At 40.6% G+C, this 20,000-nt stretch overlaps 2 protein-coding genes across 3 annotated transcripts; both read left to right on the top strand.

The window, feature by feature from the left end:
- The first annotated feature begins 745 nt into the window (after positions 1 to 745).
- Positions 746 to 12,066, top strand: smc1b (structural maintenance of chromosomes 1B). The gene is made up of 25 exons (XM_047597145.1): positions 746 to 911; positions 1,108 to 1,296; positions 1,685 to 1,797; positions 2,199 to 2,402; positions 2,548 to 2,786; positions 2,883 to 3,141; positions 3,350 to 3,490; positions 3,664 to 3,746; positions 4,699 to 4,906; positions 5,141 to 5,326; positions 5,485 to 5,676; positions 5,789 to 5,935; positions 6,236 to 6,373; positions 6,499 to 6,615; positions 7,286 to 7,392; positions 7,634 to 7,775; positions 7,941 to 8,086; positions 8,631 to 8,784; positions 9,144 to 9,242; positions 9,331 to 9,487; positions 9,643 to 9,797; positions 10,097 to 10,248; positions 10,672 to 10,741; positions 11,213 to 11,323; positions 11,413 to 12,066. Exons 1-25 carry the CDS (start codon positions 803 to 805, stop codon positions 11,539 to 11,541), a joined length of 3,747 nt encoding a protein of 1,248 aa, XP_047453101.1. The 5' UTR covers positions 746 to 802; the 3' UTR covers positions 11,542 to 12,066.
- A 106-nt stretch (positions 12,067 to 12,172) lies between these two features.
- On the top strand, positions 12,173 to 16,824 carry borcs5 (BLOC-1 related complex subunit 5). 2 transcript variants are annotated; one of them, XM_047597147.1, is made up of 5 exons: positions 12,173 to 12,579; positions 12,823 to 12,966; positions 13,249 to 13,406; positions 14,423 to 14,679; positions 14,804 to 16,824. In XM_047597147.1, exons 1-4 carry the CDS (start codon positions 12,522 to 12,524, stop codon positions 14,654 to 14,656), a joined length of 594 nt encoding a protein of 197 aa, XP_047453103.1. In that variant the 5' UTR covers positions 12,173 to 12,521; the 3' UTR covers positions 14,657 to 14,679; positions 14,804 to 16,824. The 2 variants fall into 2 exon arrangements, with proteins under 2 accessions (XP_047453103.1, XP_047453102.1); XM_047597146.1 differs by having other exon boundaries at positions 12,174 to 12,579; positions 14,423 to 16,824.
- Positions 16,825 to 20,000: the final 3,176 nt, after the last annotated feature.

The raw sequence follows: 20,000 nt of genomic DNA, 5'->3' as shown, positions 1-20,000 counted from the left end.
GGAAAAGGTATGATTGATTTTTTCTTTCTTGTGTGATGTCCAGTATTACCAGCAAAGGATCACCTCTGAGTTTTTCCTTGCCACCGTCGCCCTCAGGCTTGCCCTGGAGGTTGCAGGCTGGTTTTTGTAAAGCATCTTGAGACAGTTTGCATTGTTATTGTCGCTATATAAATAAAATTGAATTGAATTGAATTGAATATAAACTGACATAAAATCAGCCAAAGAATCACATGAAGTGTCGATACAGATTTATAAACTAAATGCATTATTAATAAGCAGCTTCTGATAAGATTTTAGAATAAACTAGATCAACAAGAAATCATTTCAAAAATGTGGGTCATTGCTTTTTAAAGCACTGTATTAATAAAAGAAAAGATGGCTGTGGAAAGATGACCTCCGAGCTCAAATTCCAGTCTGCCCAACCCCTGCCATAGACTGCAGACAAAATTCTATATTATTGGAATGTGAAAATGTATTGAAACTAAACAGTTTTCATAGAAAAAAGAAAAAAACAAGGAATAATACACTTGGACACGTTAGGTTGACAAGTGCCTGAATAAGCACTTTCTAATGCTCTAAATACATATTTAAATGAGTTTACCACTTAAGGGCAAATAAACATATATGGTAAATTCAGTAACATTAATTTTCTCCATGAAATTAAAAATAATAAATAAAAAAATAGATAAATGATAGCAGTCTTATGACGTCCATTATGTTATGTTTCTGTTTCCCGCCTCTCGACATTCTGCCGACATCCCGCAACGACTAGCTGCTTGATTTAACTCAGCTACCGATTGATATGGGTTACCTGAAACAAATTGACATTGAAAACTTTAAGTCATGGCGAGGAAAGCAAGTTATCGGCCCATTCATGCAGTTCAGCTGTATAATTGGTACAAATGGCTCTGGTGAGTGAACATTGTTAATTTTCTTAGCGAGCTAACTTTAGTAGCCATTAGCTAGCTTAATAGTAGGCTAGCTACTAAAAACAAAACAAAAAAAAACATTAGTTTTGTGTAGCATTGTGTTGTCGAGTTTGGCTAATTAACGTGTGCCTGAATGTAGCTTAAAGGCTAAAACATTAACATGGTAAAACGACACTAGGCAAGTCCAACGTGATGGATGCTCTGAGCTTCGTCATGGGGGAGAGGGCCGTGTCCCTCCGAGTGAAGCACCTCAGAGACCTGATTCACGGAGCTCACATCCGCCAACCAGTCTCCAACACCGCCCGCGTCGCCATGCGATACTTCGACGACGAGGACCAGGAGACGGTCTTTAGCCGGATTATCAATGGTCAGTGGGATAAACGCAGCTGCATTGTCTTTGTATTAATTCACACTCTACTGTTGATCAGTTGAGTTTTGCCAGTTAACGAAGCCTCTACGACGAAACACACTGATGTTTAAGGAACTCTTAATGATATGATTATATATAATGAGATTAATTTCATTTGAGTCAGTGCACCACCAAATAATTGCTGATGACTGGAAATACTTGTAATATATGCAAGCCTGAAAACATCGTAAAACATTTTCCAAACAATACTAATACTATAAGTTACTGATAGTGTTGTCATGGTCGTCTTCTTTTCCTTTCAGTTCAAGTCTGACTCTGAGCGCAAATTGGGAAATATACCGTCTTCACTAAATCGGTCTTTACTTCCCTACATTGTATTTTTCAGGTGACTCCTCTGAGTATCGCATCAATGATGTACATGTTAGTTTTGCCGTATACATGGAGGGCCTTGAGAAGATTGGCATCGTGACCAAAGCTCAAAACTGCCTTGTGTTCCAGGTAACATGCCAGTTGAACTGTATGTCAGTGTCTTTAATCTTTAAAAGCATGAATAAATGCTACATGAACTTTATTTAAAGAGGTGGGAGCTGATGTTAATATTTTTATTTTTTTGTGTGAAAGAGTTTTCATGCCAAGAAAAACACATGGCAGACTGAAAAATATGTATAACTGTCTCTTTGTATTCAACGTAATGGCACATTTTATGTTATATCCAGTGTATTACAAAGAAAGGTGAATTAACTGCTGAAAGGACAAATAACAAAGAAAAAAACTGTGAAAACATAAAAAAATGACAGCAACAGGACTTCCACCACATTAATGAATTATGTAACCTGTACCTTAGAAATAGTCACGATTTGTAAAATGTCTTTCAAACATCTCATTACAATTGACACCAGGGGGCAGTGGAGTCCATAGCTTTGAAGAACCCGAAGGAGAGGACCAAAATGCTGGAGTGTATCAGTCAGTCTAAGGAATATGCTGCAGAATACCAGAAGAAAAAAGAGGCCCTTTTGAAGGCCAAAGAGGACACGCAGTTTCAGTACAATAAAAAGAGATCTGCCACTGTTGAGAGGAAACAGGTGTCTCAGGAAAAAATCGAGGTAACGTAACATACAACAAAAAAAGGGCCGAGTCCCACCACTGTTTAATAAGCTATTGTGATGTATGTCGTCACACAAATGGCACTGTGGATTGATCTCTGCCTTATCTTCTCATTACTGTCTGTTCACTGCCCCCTATTTCCAGGCTCAGAAGTACCAGGCCTTGGTGGATGAACTCCTCCAAAACCGTCTGCAGTTGACCCTTGCTGAGCTTTACAATAATGAGAAGGGCATCAGTGCTCTCAGTGACACACTGAGGGAGAGACAAGATGCTGCTGCTGCTAAGAACAGTCAACTGGTGAACTGCGAGGAAACATTCAAAACCCACAAGAAGGAACATGGACGACTCATGAGAGAACAGCAGCACAGTGAGAAGGAGATCCGGTGTGTTTGTTTTTGCGTACTAAGAAAATACACATCCCTTTAATCTTCTCTTAATCTTTTTCGTGGGTTAAATGACATATTTTCACACTGTTCCAGAGCCCAGGAACATATCCTGTCTCAGTCTCGGTCTCAGTACATCAAAGCCAAAGTGAACACCTCTCATCATGTGAAGAAGGCTGAGAAGTTGCGTGATGCCCTGAAGAAGGGTCAGAAGCAGTTGGCTATTAAAGAGCAGGAGCTGGCAGAGGGTCAGCAGGAGATTACTGACCTTCAGAGGGCCTGGCGGACCTATGAGAAGCAGGTCCAAGAACAGGGAGCAGCCAGTGGGAGAGACATTGAGCTGAATGAGGATCAGGTGGTGTTACATTAATAATGGTATCCATAAAAAGAATGATGAAACAAAGGCAGTTCGACTTGTTGAGTTTTCTTGAAGAGGTTTTACTACTTATCCAATGTAAAATCTGTATTCATTAAATGCCCTTATACATAGAAAGAACAAACTGTAATCCAAAATCTAATATTGTAACATCCCCGTCTGGTTTTTGCATGTATTTCTGTCACAGTTGGAGCAATATAAGGATTTGAAGGAGCTGGCCCGGAAGCAGGGGGCTGTCCTCAGCCAGCAGGTAGAGAAGCTCTTCTGGGAGGTGAGAGCAGACGGTGAGAAGATGGCCTTCGACCAGCGTAGAAAGAAGGAAGTGGAGGTACTGTCAGTGACACAGTTCTGGTAACACAAACATATTCCACAGTGTTACTGAGCACAGATTAAGCAGCTTTTGAACAGTTTACATAAGTAACTATCTACACATCACACTGTGACAAATCTGTGATCAATTTAACATTAATTATACACAACTGAAGTCACTATATTTTTTAGGCTGCCATCAAGAACAATCAAACTCATCTGGATGATTTGACATGCAGAGCAGAGAAGATAGAGGAGTACACCAAGACGTGCATGTATGTCATGTGTTTACCTTTGACTAAACCGGAGAATTATTACGGTAGCTACTGAACCTGTAGTGAAAAAAATGCTTTTTTGTCGAGCTCCTATTTTATCAGTAACAAATACAATACCTTGAAATCAAACTGTAATATCATAAAATAGTATAGAGCAGGCATCACCAAACTGCGGCCCCTGGTCTGGGCATTAAAATTCTAATATTAACAATTTAAGACCTGATCATCTGTCTGCGCACACAAAGAAGCTTGTGTTATTTTAATTACCGTAACTCACGATGGACAGAATTCAAAGTGTGGTTGAACACTGGGTTGTGCTGTCTGGGAAAAAAGCTGCCATTATAGTAATGATGACGCACTGTTTCTGGCTCCAGAAACTGCATGTACGATCGCGGAACCCCAGGAAAAGAGAGTTGTTTGAAGGAATTTGTGGGTAAAAACGAAGTTAGTTATACCCTTGAGGTGTCACGAATGTCTTACAGACAAAAGCACAACTTCCCAGTGTTCAGCCACACTTTGAATATTGTTAATAGCGCATACAACTGTGAGTTACGGTAATTCAAAATCAGTGTGCTTTGACTGACAGCCAGCGATCCGTTTATGCTTCAAATGGTTAATAAAAAGATAATTAATTCGTGCATGCGCCGCTAATCTTGTTAATACATCAGGAGTGTCATCAGTGGCCAAGCCAATCAAATTGATAGTAGTTCTGTAAGTTCAGACTTATTGGTATGTTAAAAGTATAGGCCCTTACTTTGAAAACATTTGACAATAAATGATGTGGAAATGTGTGTATGTTGTTGATTTTATTTACATCAGGGTACACTATTTCAAGTGACATTAGATTCGGACCTTTGCCGGGAAGAAATTTTAGTAACTGGACATCTGTGAATTATAATTGAATACTCCTGGTATAGACTATAGTTTCTTATAAAAGCAATGTATGACTCAGGGCATCCCAAGAGGAGTACCGTCGGCAGGAGGAAAGCCTGAGTGCAGAGCTGCATCGAGGTCGCCGCCGTAGTGAGTTGGTGAACCAGGAGCTGGGCCAGGTGATGGAGGAGCTGGGGAACGCTCGCCTGGACCGGCAGGAGAGCAAACGGCAGCTGCAGCGCAAAGAGCTGCTGGAGAAGCTTCGCAGACTCTACCCCGAGACTGTGGTGAGAATTAGACAGAAGACAATAACAAAATATCTGATACGTACATAGTCACCTACCATTCAAAAGCTTTACAGTATGTTAAGCCTGGTTGAAGACTCATAAGTCTGCCTGCATAATTATTTTTGAAGAGTGGTTATTGTGAACCAGCCAATTTTTTGTTAAAAACTTTGATGTCTTCCAACTTTTGAATTTGTGTCAAGTATTACGAACCTTTCTGTGACATTTCCTCCTCAGTGTGGCAGACTGTCTGACCTGTGCAGCCCTATCCATAAGAAGTATCAGCTGGCTGTCACTAAGGTCTTTGGACGCTATATGAACGCTATCGTGGTGGCAACAGAGAAAATAGCCCGTGATTGTATCGCTTTCATCAAGGAGGAGCGAATGGAACCTGAAACCTTCCTACCCATCGACTACTTGGATGTAAGCAGAAATAGTTGGACTTTTTTGGGTTAGTCAGTAATGGACAACCTTAAGACAAATCTCTTTTATATCACGTGGGTTTGGTTATGTGGTAACCAGAGAAGTAAATACAGTACATGACCCTGCGTCATTAATAACCATCACTACTGTGTGCACAGGTGAGTCCTCTGCATGAGCACCTGAGAGAGGTGCCTGGTGCTAAGATGCTGGTGGATGTGGTGCAGGTTAAGGCTGCCACAGGTGCTGCTCAGCTGAGGAAAGTGGTGCAGTTTGTCTGTGGAAATACCCTGGTTTGTGAAACCATCAAAGAAGCCAGGAGTGTGGCCTTTGACAGACGTGAACGCGTTAAGGTAACTTTTCCACAGATGATCAATCAAGATCCAGAGAGGCACTAGTGTTATTTCTTTTTCTGGTTGATAAAATAACAACTTGATACATGATAGTTGGTTGTGCTTCTTGCAGACAGTAGCCCTGGATGGGACACTGTTTGCAAAGTCGGGTGTAATTTCTGGAGGCTCCAGTGACCTGCGGACCAAAGCTCGGGTCTGGGATGAGAAGGACATGATGAAGCTGAAGGAACGCAAAGACCAGCTTACCACAGAGTTACGCGTTAGTCGACACAGACTTTAGGAACTAGATCAAGTCAATGATTATCATGGAATTCTGTTAACCTGACGCACTACAGTCAGTTTCTAAATCGCACACACAGTTGGGAATTTTGCACAAACAGTCACATCTTGCTGTGGTTTCTCATAGGGTGCTGATGAGATGAACTGATGTTGTGTGGCCTCAAATGCATCATAATGTTAAATTCAATATATTAATACATTATATTCAGTCAAACAAATAGTGATTGCTGAATACTTTTGCCAAGCACATGATAAAAGTTTTGTTTTGGTTCTATGACAGGATCTGATGAGGCTTAGGAGGAAGGAGTCAGACCTGAAACAGATCATTGCTCAAGCTCAGGGAGTTCAGATCCGCCTCAAATACTCCAAAACTGAGCTGGAAAATCTCAAGAAGAAAAACATCATAAAATGCCAAACGGTAAAGCTACACTCAAATCCCAACACATGTTAAGCATACATGGATATACTGAGACATACTGACAAGTTTAGAAATGAACTGACAGCTGTTTCTCAGTTCTTGTTTTTCCTGACAACTGTCTTCAGGAAATTTCTCGTATGGAGAGTGAGTTAGCAAACCTAGACTCTCAGATTCAGATGCAGCAGGAGAGTGTGGAGGCAAAGACTGCAGAGATGAAGATGATGAGACTTCAGATTTGCCAGGTACTGGTGCTGGGTGAACTTTTCCAACACGGGTCAACATGCTGACCTGGACTAGGATGTTTTCCTAGCGTTACCAGTGAATTTCATTTTTTAATTGTCAGTCTTTAAATTCCTAAATTTACCTTTTAGTTAAAACAAATCCTCCAAAATGGAAATCAAAAGGAATAACTTGATGAGACTAGCATGTTATATTGTGCAATTTTGAATTTCTATGAACTGTCATCGTATCATTTCAGGTTTCATCATTTCCCACAAACAAAAACAAAGTTAGCCACCACGGCTATGTATTTTGTCAAATACATCCCCCACAGAAACAAGCATTTCAAATTAGCTAAGGCTATTAAGATTGTTGTGTGGTGCATGCTAAATACGAAATAAACTATAAAACAAATAATAAACTCTTTCAAAAGCCAAACTCCAAACGAACTATATCACTGGCCTCTTGACAAATGTGATCACCAGATGGTTTACACATCTTAACTATTGGTATTTAATAGTAATAATATAGAGTTTACAGTTGTGTAGACCAATAGCAGTGTACACTGTAGTTCAAATTATAGTTTCTGTATATATTCTGTTTAGAAAATATTTTTGCATTCTGTGTTGTCATAAGTTTTAGTGGAAGTGGCAAAAAACACAACTTGAATCTAACAGCACACTGCGTGTTTAGATGGAGGACTTGGTGTTTTCTGATTTCTGTGCTGAGATCGGTGTCGACAACATCAGAGAGTATGAGCAGGAGCACTTGAAACAGCAGGAAGAGCTTGACAAGAAACGGTACACGCACACACCAGAGTATTCTGTACGACATTTTCTAAAACTAGCCATACAAATCTATGAATGTTTTATGATAAAGAAGTGTAATCACCAGCTGTGTGTATTACAGCAAAACACTCGAGTCTTTTCTTCTAGTGTAGGAGTGTTGCTTATTTTTCTAAACATAACTCAGTATTTGTATCCCATCTGTGAGTTTTCATTTGTTTTCCAACATCATCATCTTTTACATGTATCTTCTCAGCCTGGAGTTTGAGAGTCAGTATGTTCGCCTGAATGCACAACTTGAGTATGAGCAAGTCCAACTGGCGCAGCATAAGACGAACCTCTACAAAATGGAGGAGACCATCAAAAAGGAGGAGGGAACCATGGCTGAACAGAGAAAGGTCATAATTTCCTCCTCCTCCTTAGAATATCAGTCACTAACAAATTCTGTATTTGTGCAGCTGTTTAATGGACGCTGTAGCTGTAGGTGCAAACACCCCGACTAACTCGGTGGCCCTTTAGGCCATTGTGGACTTCATTAGCCCAATGTTAATGTTCACCCACAGGAGGAGAAGAAGCTGTTGATGGTGGTGGATGAGGGTCAAAATAAGCTGCTGGAGCTGAAGAACCAGCTGCTCTCTAAGAAAAGCCAGGTGTCTGCTGTCAAATCTGAGCTGGACCAGAGAGCTCGAAGTCTTCAGGGGATTAACAAGTATATCTCTTTCTAATTTTACCGGCACTGTTGCCACTCTTCCTACACTGCAGATATTACTGTCACCACTCATACTACTACTGATAAAAATAGCACGAGTGCTGCCATACAGAGTGTTTATCATTAATAATGTATATTATTATTTGTGATAATAATCTGTCACCTGTGAAAAATATAAATCCAAGAGTAGCTGCACCAGCAACAATAAATCTCAAGAGACTGTTTTGCAATGAGAGAATGTCGGCCCATCAACATGTACTTTATGTTGTATGGTCATGGCACTGTCATTTTGACAAAATCTGCCCACAGACACAACACAAGCTAATGCTAATGTTAATATACTAATATAGACTGACACTAACATTTAAAGTTATTTCCAACTGTAGTACATCCATTTAAAAGAACTATGTTTTAAGTTATTTTAAGTTCTGACAGTTATAAGGTCTGATATGCCATGAGCTAAGCTATTCTGTATTTAAGGAGGTCAAGATTACCAGCAAAATGTAGCAAATGTTGACATTCTTTCCGTCTTTATTTCTCTCAGGGAGTTGGTGAAGCTTCAGCAGGAAGTGATGACTGCAGAAACTGCTTTGGAACAAAAACGCTTGGCCAGACATAACTTGCTGCTGGTCTGCAAAATCCAGGGCCTGCCCATCACTCTGCTGTCAGGAAACCTGAATGACATCACTGAGGTGCAGGTAGGACACATAGAAGAAGAAGACTTGAAGAAGTCTGTTCTCAATTCCCCTCTCAGCACAGGTCCTGGAAAAATACTTTTAAAACTAAGGAAGGGAATGTTTTATTACTCCTCAAGGTTTTAAATACTCATCATTTCGCTACTGTGTACGGTCCCGTACAATATCTGTTATACATATTTCCTTTTGCAATCAATACTTTTTTGTTGCCATTCAATACTTTTTGCATACATGCAAATATACTAATTGTATATTGTTTATTCTGTTCCACTTTTTTAATCTTATTATTTATCTTTTACACAGTCCACTCTTTCTTCTATTCTATTCTGTTCTGAGATTATCGATTTGTCTGGTCTGTGCAGCTGGACACAGAATCTGAAAGCTCTTCTTGGACTTTGGACATCTATGAGAGAGAGGCACAGATAATAATCGACTACTCTCTAGTGCAGGCAGAGCTCAGGGTAAGACATGAAGCCTCATCTTTCACTCCCTCTCTCTGCTCTTTATTCTCCAGCATGTATCGCAGTCATTGAAAATGTGTGTTGACAGACGCTAAAGAGTGAGAAAGAGATGGAGGACTATCTGGAGAAACTGAAGCAATCAGTGACCTCTGTGGAGGGAGTGCTACATCGCACCGCTGCCCCCAATCTAAAAGCTCTGCAGAAAATGACTGAGGTGAAGGACAAGTTACAGGGAGTGACAGAAGGTATTGTGTTTGTGTTTCATTTATAAAGTTTTTCAAGCTCTGTGAACAGTGCTTTTCCACCCAAACAACTTCTTTGACAGCTTCTATCACATGGGATTTCTGTGTTGTGGTGTGACAAGTCAACCACCTGATGTAGCCTCTTCTTCCTCCCCCAGCCTTTGATGCCAGCACCAGAGCAACCAGGAAATGCAGTCAGGAGTTTGAGCAGGTGAAAGCGCAGCGCTTCCGCCTCTTCAGCCAGTGTTTTGAGCATGTGTCTGTGGTGATCGATCAAATCTATAAAAGAATATGCAGGAACAGCAGCGCACAGGTGAGGCAACACAACATCAATCACAAAAACACACACCGAAGATTGTCTGACTTTATTGTTTTTACCTACATTTAAGTCATTTTTGTTTCCTCTTCCAGAGTGTTGTTTGAAAAAATCATTCTTACATGAATTTAATTGAAAGGTTTACAGTATAACCAGTCCGTGTTGTATATATGTTATTTGTCAGGTTTGTAAACACCTTAGGGATGATTCTTTTCAATACTGCTGAGCATTTCAGTAAGTGTTGAACAAAATCCGCGAAAATAGGCAAATGAAAATTTGTGCTGTATTTGCTGCAGGCTATTCTGAGTGCAGAGAATCCAGATGAGCCATACTTGGGTGGCATCAACTACAACTGTGTTGCACCAGGAAAACGTTTCATGTCCATGGACAATCTGTCTGGTGGAGAAAAGGCCATCGCTGCCCTGGCCTTGTTATTCGCCATACACAGGTAATAGTGGATTCACAATCCTAATAGATTGAAGCAAATTACTTTATATCAAACTGGTCACATTTCATGAATAAAATAAACATCAAATGAATGAATGACAGACTAGATATCAGTATATATTATCATAATATAATAATCAAAATTCACCAGTAAAGAAATTGCTGTTGTCACACAGCTGTTAACACTTCATAAAAAAAATATTCCACATTATCCTAAATTTATAATAACCATTAATTCCTCAACTGATGAAAAGACCAACCAAGTAAAAGCCTTGTAGTTCTGAGTTGGTTTTGTTTTTTTCATATTATCAACCAGCTTCTGTAGAGACACTTGACATCTTGCCATCCATCACTGTTTCTTTTATCTTTAATCACGCATTGAAAATACTGGTTCATCTTTAATGGAAGATGTTTTTCCTCTCAGTTACCGTCCTGCTCCTTTCTTCATCTTGGATGAGGTGGATGCAGCCCTGGACAACACTAACATCAGCAAGGTTAGGTTCCAGCTACAGGTCGGGTTGACTTTTAGTATCTACAGTCATGCTGTAGAAAAAAAGAATTTGAATACTGGACTATATATATTTGCTATTGTGGTGGATAGACAACACCGAACATGACTGATAACATTGATCCATATCTGTCCAATACATAATCTATGAGGATAACTTAAAATGTGATGAAAATAGTCACAGCACTGACATATCTTTTACACTCTCTGCAGATTCAGTGTTTTTCTCTTTATGTTCTATCATCTTGAAATGAAAGAAATTAGCATTTTTATTCCTGCCATTTCATACACAAAAAAATGAATTGGTTTATTTATTATCTACATTCATCATATCAATGAATGGCAAAGTTACTGTGCATTGTCTACTGGGGCACTGGTTTAGTTGTGCGCCAGAGCAGTTGTTATTTTATAGCTGATATTTTTTGCATGCTCTGTGCGGGTGTTTTGATCCATCCAGGTAACCAGTTTCATCAGAGAGGTGTCGAGGGAGAACACGCAGATCATTGTCATCTCCTTGAAGGAGGAGTTTTTCTCCAAGGCTGATGCTTTGCTGGGAGTCTATTCAGATGTGAGAAACCTTGTTGAAAGTTAGAGTTTTTGTTGGAAGTTCTAATTTATATATTACAGTGTAGTCACTATGTGTTTTGTGGATCACAGTTTGATGAATGCATGTTCAGCCGCATTCTGACCCTGGACCTGCGTCCTTACCCTCTGGTTGAAGATGAGAACGGGAAACATGCTGAAAAGAAGTCAAGACAAGAGAGAAAAGTGGAAGCACCGGCATAAAGCTATATCCTCAATGTTTTTTTTATATCTTTGGGCTAGTTGTCAGGGAGAAGTAGTTATACTAAATACCATATTCTTCTCTCTATGTTCTACTACTGGCTGCTTTTGCTGTAGGGTTTTAATGAACTGCCCGGTTTCTGCTTGATTGGATTTTCAAACCAGTTCATGAGCAAGTTGTTTTAACATTTTTACATTTTGGTCAATGTGGGAGGAAGAATACACCCATATAGAGCCTAAAACACACAAATGACAGCATTTGAAGAGAACGTGTGTTTCTTAATGTGTTAGTTCTCAGTTCTTCCAGGTTGGTAAATGTTGGTATATTAACTTCTTTTTACTTGATGTATTTTGTGTGAAGTTATGCTTCAAAACATGTCAAATTATTAAATTGGAGAGATGACACATGTCAGTGTTTCAACACTGTCATACTTTGCCAATGTTTTAATTTAGATGTAAACTGTTATATCATTCCTTGCTCTTCATATTGTTATTAGTATTGCTAATAAATAGAGTAACAGAGAAGAATGGTTTTACTGAGGCAATTATTTCTATAAGACAGCGGCAGTAGGGGGCAGTAGCGTTCCGGTCCTAAGGCAGACCTCGTGACCATTATTTACGGAAGTGTATCCCGAGTGTCAAAGAGAAATCAAGCGTACAGTCATTTATGCTGTATAGTGTAAAGTCGACATTTGCTGGCTATTTCATTGATATTTCTCAGCCTATACAGGGGTATTTTCTGGATTAGCCTAGCGTTTGCTCGACCTCCTCTCAGCTAGCTAGCTAGGTGGACAGTACAGAGCCGATAGCTCTACCTTTCACCTCCTGTAGACATGGTTGCCTCGCGGTCACTTTGGGTGGATTTGAAGTCCGTATGAAGCCTCAGAAAACGGCTCATCACAGTTAACCGGGTTCATTTGCCGTAGTTTCTGCAAAGGTTTCTGAAAGCTAACCTGGCAGCTCGCTAACTGACCGCTAGCACCATGGGGGCCGAACAGAGCGGAGACGCGGAGCACAAACACACCGACTACAGCTCCTCTGGTAACACCTCAGCCCACCGTGGCTTTTCATATGTATCATTAACTCATTGTTCACACAAGTACATATCGAGTGTTAACATAAGGTGGTCTAGTCGTGGGTAAGGTATTCACTTTAAGTTAAAGCAATAGCATCGTGTAAACAATATAGTTACAATTAGTGGTCCAGTCAAATGCCTGAGCTTCTAACAGGAAGATATTATAGGTGACGTGGCTCGATGTCAGCATGGCTTTGTTGTGCTTGCAGTGGTCCCCTCTCCAGCCAAACAGAAGGCAAAGATGGATGATATCGTGGTTGTGGCTCAGGGGACCCAGTCGATGCGAAATATCCACAACGACCCTGATGTCATCAAGCTTCAAGAGATCCCAACTTTTCAGCCGCTTTTGAAAGGTAATGTTTTAATTTCACAGTTGTTGTCAGTGGTTTAACATCAGTTTATGCATTCACAATTTCGAGTCCTTTCGAGTCGACCTTCTTGTCTGAAACCCACCACCACTGTGTTAGCAGGTGGATAATGAGCCAAACTTCCTGTGTAGGCACACTCCTGAAATAGCAAGATGGGCAGTTCTGTCACATCCTGTGCATTGCTAATTACAGTAATTACCAAGTGTTAACGCTGTGTCAAGTGTCTTTCGAAATGTCCATGTAAGTAGTCCTCTTTCATCACCACAGGAGTACTGAGTGGCCAGACATCCCCCAGCAGCGTGTGTCTGGAGAGGCTGGATGCTGCTCAGGTCCTGCAGCTCTGCATCAGATACCAGGACCACCTACACCAATGTGCTGAGGCTGTGGCTTTCGACCAGAATGCCCTCGTCAAGAGGATCAAAGAGGTGAGGCTGCAAGCTACAGTGTGGGACATTTACAGCAGCACACACAGGGTGCTGTTGGTTATGTTCCAAAACAACAATACTATAGATATATATTCTATATATTGGATGTCACGATTTTAGTTTCTGTAGCTAGATATTTTGACACTCAGCTGACAAATGGGTGACATAGTTCTGAAATAAACTCAAAATGTTTTCAGCGTTTATGTAAAATACAATATGTAGTATGTTGAAGTATGTCTGAAAGAAAGATGTGGATGTAAAACATGAAGCAAAAATAAACGAACATGGTGTCCTGCATATCAGGTACAGGGATGAAGCCCTGTCCACACTATTAGGTATAGGTGTGAATACCTGATTGATGTGAAGACGTATCGCAGATGCACTGAGAAAAAGCATCCTCAGCTTCATTGAAGGAACACCTACCCAACTGACTTCCTCTCCATAAGGTCAAAAGCTGATGTGTAACCTGAACCTGCACATGAACTTTCAGAAAGGGCAAAAGCAGCACTTGCTTTTATTTGGTCAGCACAAGTTTTTTTATTTAGTCTCTTCACTGTTAACTAATAAATACACCTAAACAAGAATGAGTTAACCATTAATTAACTATTGAAGATGAGTTGGTGTGCATACTCTCGAAATTGTGTTTGTTTACTTTGTGCCCAGAACATAAATCCAGTGTGGTCCATGTGGTCATTGCAGACAGCTACAGATGCTGTAGCTTAGCTTACCTCTGACTATTTGCAATCAGATCATGTTAATACAAGGTGTGAACGGAACATGAGAGGATTCTGCAGGTCCAGATTCAGAGGCTCCTGAGCCCAGTGTACTCAGCTACTCAGAAGAGCAACGGAGCAATTCACTCCACTATTGGAAACAAAAACTGAGCACAGTTCACCAGAGAAGATGACGTTATAAATGTTTCAAACTGTGACAAACTTGGTTTTCAGATAATTAAAAATGCCATCAAAAGTCATAAACCATCTCTCTCCATCTTCCTGCTACCCGTCTCTTTCCAGATGGACTTATCAGTGGAAACCTTGTTCAGCATAATGCAGGAGCGTCAGAAACGCTACGCCAAGTACGCCGAGCAGATCCAGAAGGTCAATGAGATGTCCATGATCCTGAGGCGCATCCAGATGGGCATCGACCAGACGGTGCCACTGATGGAGCGCCTTAACAACATGCTGCCTGAGAGTGAGCGCCTGGAACCCTTCAGCATGAGGCCTGATGGGGAATCGGCCACTAAGTAGCTGCTCTTCAGGGGAGGATGCAGGTCTGTTGGGAATATAAGACTTGAAATAGTCAAAGAACGTCTTCGGCCGTTGAAGTTTTCCTTTTCATGGTAGACTTTCCAACTCAGAAACTATTAATCTCCTCCTTTTATTTTGCCCCTAAAGGCGTGCCCAGCTGACATCCCAATAATCAATAACGTCCCACTCAAAAGATCCATTTATACCTGCAAGCTGCCCACATCATCCATAATCCTCTGCTACGGCCCCTGAGCAGCTCTATTTGAACAGTTGCCAGCTTACGAGGAGCTGTGCCGCTGTACCCTAACTATACGCTTGACTGCAGGAAATCAAACTGGCTGCCTTTGAGCCTGAGGCCACAATCCAAAGGCAGGGAAGGAAGAAACATTTGTTCAGGAGTCAGAGGGAAATCAATATGTTCTAAAAACTTGTCCTGCGGATGTTTTGCAGGTTTTATAGACTCCATAAGGATGTGAGCAATATGCAAACATTTAAGACTGCTGCTCTGGAGGTTTGTGCGCAAGTCCCTAAACATCTTGTACTGAATTCATTTTTCTCGTTGCAAATACATGTTGTTTGTGATGCTCGTATTTGTCTCGACGTATGTTGCGCTCGCTGCTAGACGATCAATCCTGGGAACTGCATGCAAGATATTCTTTGAATTTTTTGTGCTTTGGGATTTTATGAAGAGATCAGCAGGCTTTTGGCCACTGGGTTACACGAGGAGAAAGGACGTACCACACAGTGGAACTAAAATACTCAAGTTTCGTGTGCACAGAAAGTAACTTTTAATTTATTTGGATGCTTTTGCTTGAGTGTCAACCCTGCTTGTATGGATGCAGTGAACAATTTGAAACAGATGACCGCACAGAGACCTGGACACTGCTACAGAGAATTGACAGAAAACCTTTTCACCCCAGCCACGAGAAAGCTTTGCTCAAACCTTGCTTTTTTTTTAACACTGTAGCACATTTTGGCATTAACTTAGTAGGTTTGTGCACTGATAGCCAAACATCTCACCTACCAAGGCTGCACATCCGCAAAGCTATTAAATATTAAATGTCAGTTTAATCAGATGAAAAGTTGTTAACGTAACAGAAGTCGTTCTCTTCATGTTATCCATCTATACTACATTTTAATCATAATCTTGAAAGATCTTGGAAAGACACATCCACGACCAATATTTACTATTATGTTTTAAATGTGTCCACCGCTAATTCAATTGTATTCACTTAACACTGTATTTGGTGGAATCAGAAATCTCAAAACTTGCTTAAACTATTTGCATGATTCTATGTCATCAAAGCTAAGAGCCAGCCCACTTAATCACTGGGGAGTTTACAGTGCGGCAACATGAAAGAGGTGAACGTTCTGTTTTTGCAGAATAGAAACACTAGGTGGTGCCAAAAATAATACACTCTATAATGTCCAACAAATGCTTCAGTGAGTATGTGCCCCGATCAGCCACAACATTAAAACCACTTCCAGGAGAAGTGAAAAACATTGAGCATCTTTGGGAAACGTTTAGACCTGGCATTCGTGTGGATGTTACTTAGACATGAACCACCCACCTAGACCAGACCAGACACCCCCACCTCATGACTGTAGCCATCCCGAGCAGGATGCAGCCTGACACTTCATCAAGTATCTGTGGGATACACCAGAACAAGCCTGGAGCAAAGGATGCCTAGTCAATATTGGGCAGGTGGTCATAATCTTTTTCCCGATCGGTGTATGTACTTGAGCGTGATACTGAAGGACACTTGTGCAGGAGGACTGTTACATTGCAGACACATGGTGTTGCAGGACTTCAAAGATATTAAACAGCCTGAACATCTACAAGGCCACCTGTTGTCATTTCCATTACTTGGGCTCAAGCCTCAAAAACCCTCATCAATCATGTGTGATTCACGTCTGCCATGTTTTTTTGTTGTTGTTTTTTTTTTCACTTTAAGATTGCCTTATGACAGTGGTTACAAGCTTAATTTAAAAAAACAAAAACCTTGTGCTCCTCAACAGCAGCCAGCTCAAACAGGTAAATACCACACTCCCTGCACAGCGACGGATGCTCACGTCTAACAACCAGCCAAAGCCAGTTTGTAAAGATGAAAGCTTAGTGTTTCTCTGAGTTATATTTACGCTCACAAATAAACAAAGCTTTAACCGTTGACTGGAGCTGCAACAAACTGTCATTTTTTCATTTGAAAGAAAGTTAATTGTCAGCTCTTTTGATAATCACTCAGTTTGTTTCTCATACACTTTTAATCCATCTTGCGTTGGTGTAATATTAGCTTTATCTTTTTTATTTTTACATCAGCTTTCTACTGTGTATGTGGAGAAAGCAAAAACATTTTTTTGTAACAACTAGCAGTGATATGACTAGATCAACTAACCACACCAAGAATGCATAACTAACCAAAACCAAAGAGTCTGACACTGATTGATGTACAATGTATCTTAATTAATGATTATATTAAGAATTTCCTGCCACAGTTTCTAGACCACCTTTCTTTTGATGCTGGACAACATACATTCACTGAACATAAAAAGCAGCTAATGTAAACGTTGCCCCATTGCTTTTACATGTCCAACTACACGGGGAGCTTTGGTCTCAGCTTTGAGAGCTTCAGCTCAGTCGGTCTATTTCCTCGGTGTGTACGTGGGTAAGAACTGTCACAGAGGCCTGGGAGTTGCTGGGCTCTTTTGGGCTTTTACAACAGTACGTATGCACTAATCTGTGAGACCAAATCAGAATGAGGGATTAAAAGATTTTGCCAGAAAAGTCTTGCTGCTAATGATGAGCGGCTCCTCTCTGGATTAGTTATTTTTTCTCCCTTGAGCCAGTGGAGTGTGATTAGAATTGTTGTTGAATTTTTCATCAGTGTATAAACACGCTGAACTCAATTACACCTACAAAAGGATCCTCCTCCGGCTGGCTCGCTTTGAGGTACAGAATTAGCCGGGCTCGTTGACATATGGGACGCCAGGCAGAGACAAGTTTCTTTTGAATTTAAAGTGGAAGTCCTTTGATATGTTATCGCCTTTCATGTGTGAATTAAAATGGGGGAAAATGTCTTAAATGGCCTTGGGGGTATTGTTTGAACACTGGAACAGAAATGGAAATTGTCACTGCCTTCTGTGGAGAGGAGGTGTAAAAGTTCCTTGAGTCTTTGTGATTAAGAGTAGGCCCTGGTGCTCAGAGCTGGATATTAGCGCCACAAGATGATACAATATGATCTGCCACCAGGAAATCCATTCTCTGAAATGAAAGAGAAATCCAATTTCCCCTGTATAGTTCTCATTTGAATATAAATCAAATGCTGCTTTGCTGCCTTTTCCCTTCCTGTTTTGCACACTCAAAATTAGAAACATAAAAATAAGCCCAGGCTTCTTATCCCCATCATCTTGTAATGCAAACAGACACTGTTGCATCCCTGCGACTAGAATTTTCCCTTTCCAGACAGTTTGCCATAGAAATGGGAGAAAAAAGATAATTAATAGTAAAGTTTACAGTGTCTGAGCCCAAATAATCGGCGTTTGTTCTCAGTGCGAATTGTGTTTCAGTTAAATTGCAGGAAGTTGATTAGCAGCTAATCCTGTGGTTCTCTTAAGGATATCCTTATTTTATATAATTAGAGTTGAGACAATTGTTGATTCATATGTGAACATAAAATGAATGTGCACCAAATTGATTCAACAATTTGACAAAAATATACTAAAATGTAGCTTTTCCTACGTAACTACGTAGTGACAATTTGCTGTTGCTCCAAAGTTGGAATAGTAGTTAGTTTGCTCTGTGAGTAAGACTGACTGATGACTCCTGATACTGGACTGGTAAGTCAGCGGGGTAGCTGAGCTCAGTGCAAAGCAGCTAGTCCAGAAAATATCAGCTAACCTGAAACTCACTCTCCTTGGTTCTTCACAATAGGTAGACACACGAGCGTAACACAATGTAGAGTCTCAGCCTTTACACCAGGGTACCCACATCCAAATTAGAGGAAGTGTTTTGGAATTACAAACATTTTCAATACCCCTTTTACTCATAAAAAACGCCATGTTCCTTTTTAATACTCAGACCGTATGCAGGAAATGACTGACGTGTGAAATCGATACACGTCCTCAGGTGTTACTTTTACTACAGCCGGCTCCAGTTATTGTGTGTCTTTGGTTTCGTCTACAGCGAATGTGCAGTGCAGCATATTCCACTTCTTTGGTTTCATAAACTCCTGGGTTACTTTCACAGTATGCTTTGGGCCATTTTCCTCCCGCACTCTGAAACACTTTCCAGTCAACTTTGCTTCTGTCACATCATTAACTGACCCAGAGCCTTTAGAAGCTGTGTATGCTCATGCATGCTACCGGCTGTATCACACGACCTAGCTTTATTATTTTTTTAATAGGTTTTTTAGCAGAGTCCAACAAGTTCCTTTTGTATCTTTGATGTTTTTGATTGGTAGACATGGATAAGGATGTGCCTGCCTCTTGTAGAGTGTTCTACACTGGCTGGATGTTGTGTAGATGATTAGTTTTTCCTGTAAAGGATTCTGTGATCATCTATCACTTTTGTCTTCTGTCGTTGTCCAGGCCAGTGTTACTTAGTGTCCTCTGAATGTACCCAAAATAATTTTTGGCCTCTCTTAATGTATGTTCTGTCTCTCAGGTGGAATTGTTTTGCTTTTGTGGCACGTGCATTCAAACTCAGTGCTTCTTTGCTACCAACAGGTAGTGAGCGTTACATAAATGCGAGACCATTTACCACACGACACACAGTGGTGTTCTAATACTGAGTGTGTTACTGGATATAAAACGCTGCAATATATTATACCGTGTTTGATTGATTTGTCCAAAAGTTGACGTATAATTGCAGATTAGTTGTCTTTGGGCTCCGTTAAAGCTATTGCACCCAGACGAGGAGGAGAGAGCTTTTTATACTGGTATATATCAGGGATGCCTGAGGGCTTCCCAAATTAAATTTGCTGTCTGACAAATAAAATGTTCCTTTTGCTGGGCTCATCATCAACATGCCAACCTGTAATCTTTCATCTGTTTTAAATGCGTTTATATATTTTTTTATTAATACCATTTAGAAGGCAGCAGAGTGGTGGTGGTGGAGACCTGACACCCAGTGACAGCTGAGATTGTCTCCAGCCCCCGAGACACCCCAGAGGACAAGCGGCTACAGAAAACGAAAGAATGAATGAATACTATTAAGCCAATATCTACTGTACGAGTTCCTTCCTACTGTAAAAGTGCCAAATCCATCCCCCACCCCCCATTTCAGAGCAGGTTAAAACCATTTGGTCCCAGACTGTTGTAAATATTATTTAGTGAGTAGCCTGAGGTG

This window comes from Mugil cephalus, chromosome 10 (genome assembly GCF_022458985.1).
Source record: "Mugil cephalus isolate CIBA_MC_2020 chromosome 10, CIBA_Mcephalus_1.1, whole genome shotgun sequence".
In the NCBI taxonomy this organism is placed as follows: Eukaryota; Metazoa; Chordata; class Actinopteri; order Mugiliformes; family Mugilidae; genus Mugil; species Mugil cephalus.
Note: the sequence above shows the minus strand (reverse complement) of the source record. Positions and strands in the feature narration are given on the sequence as shown.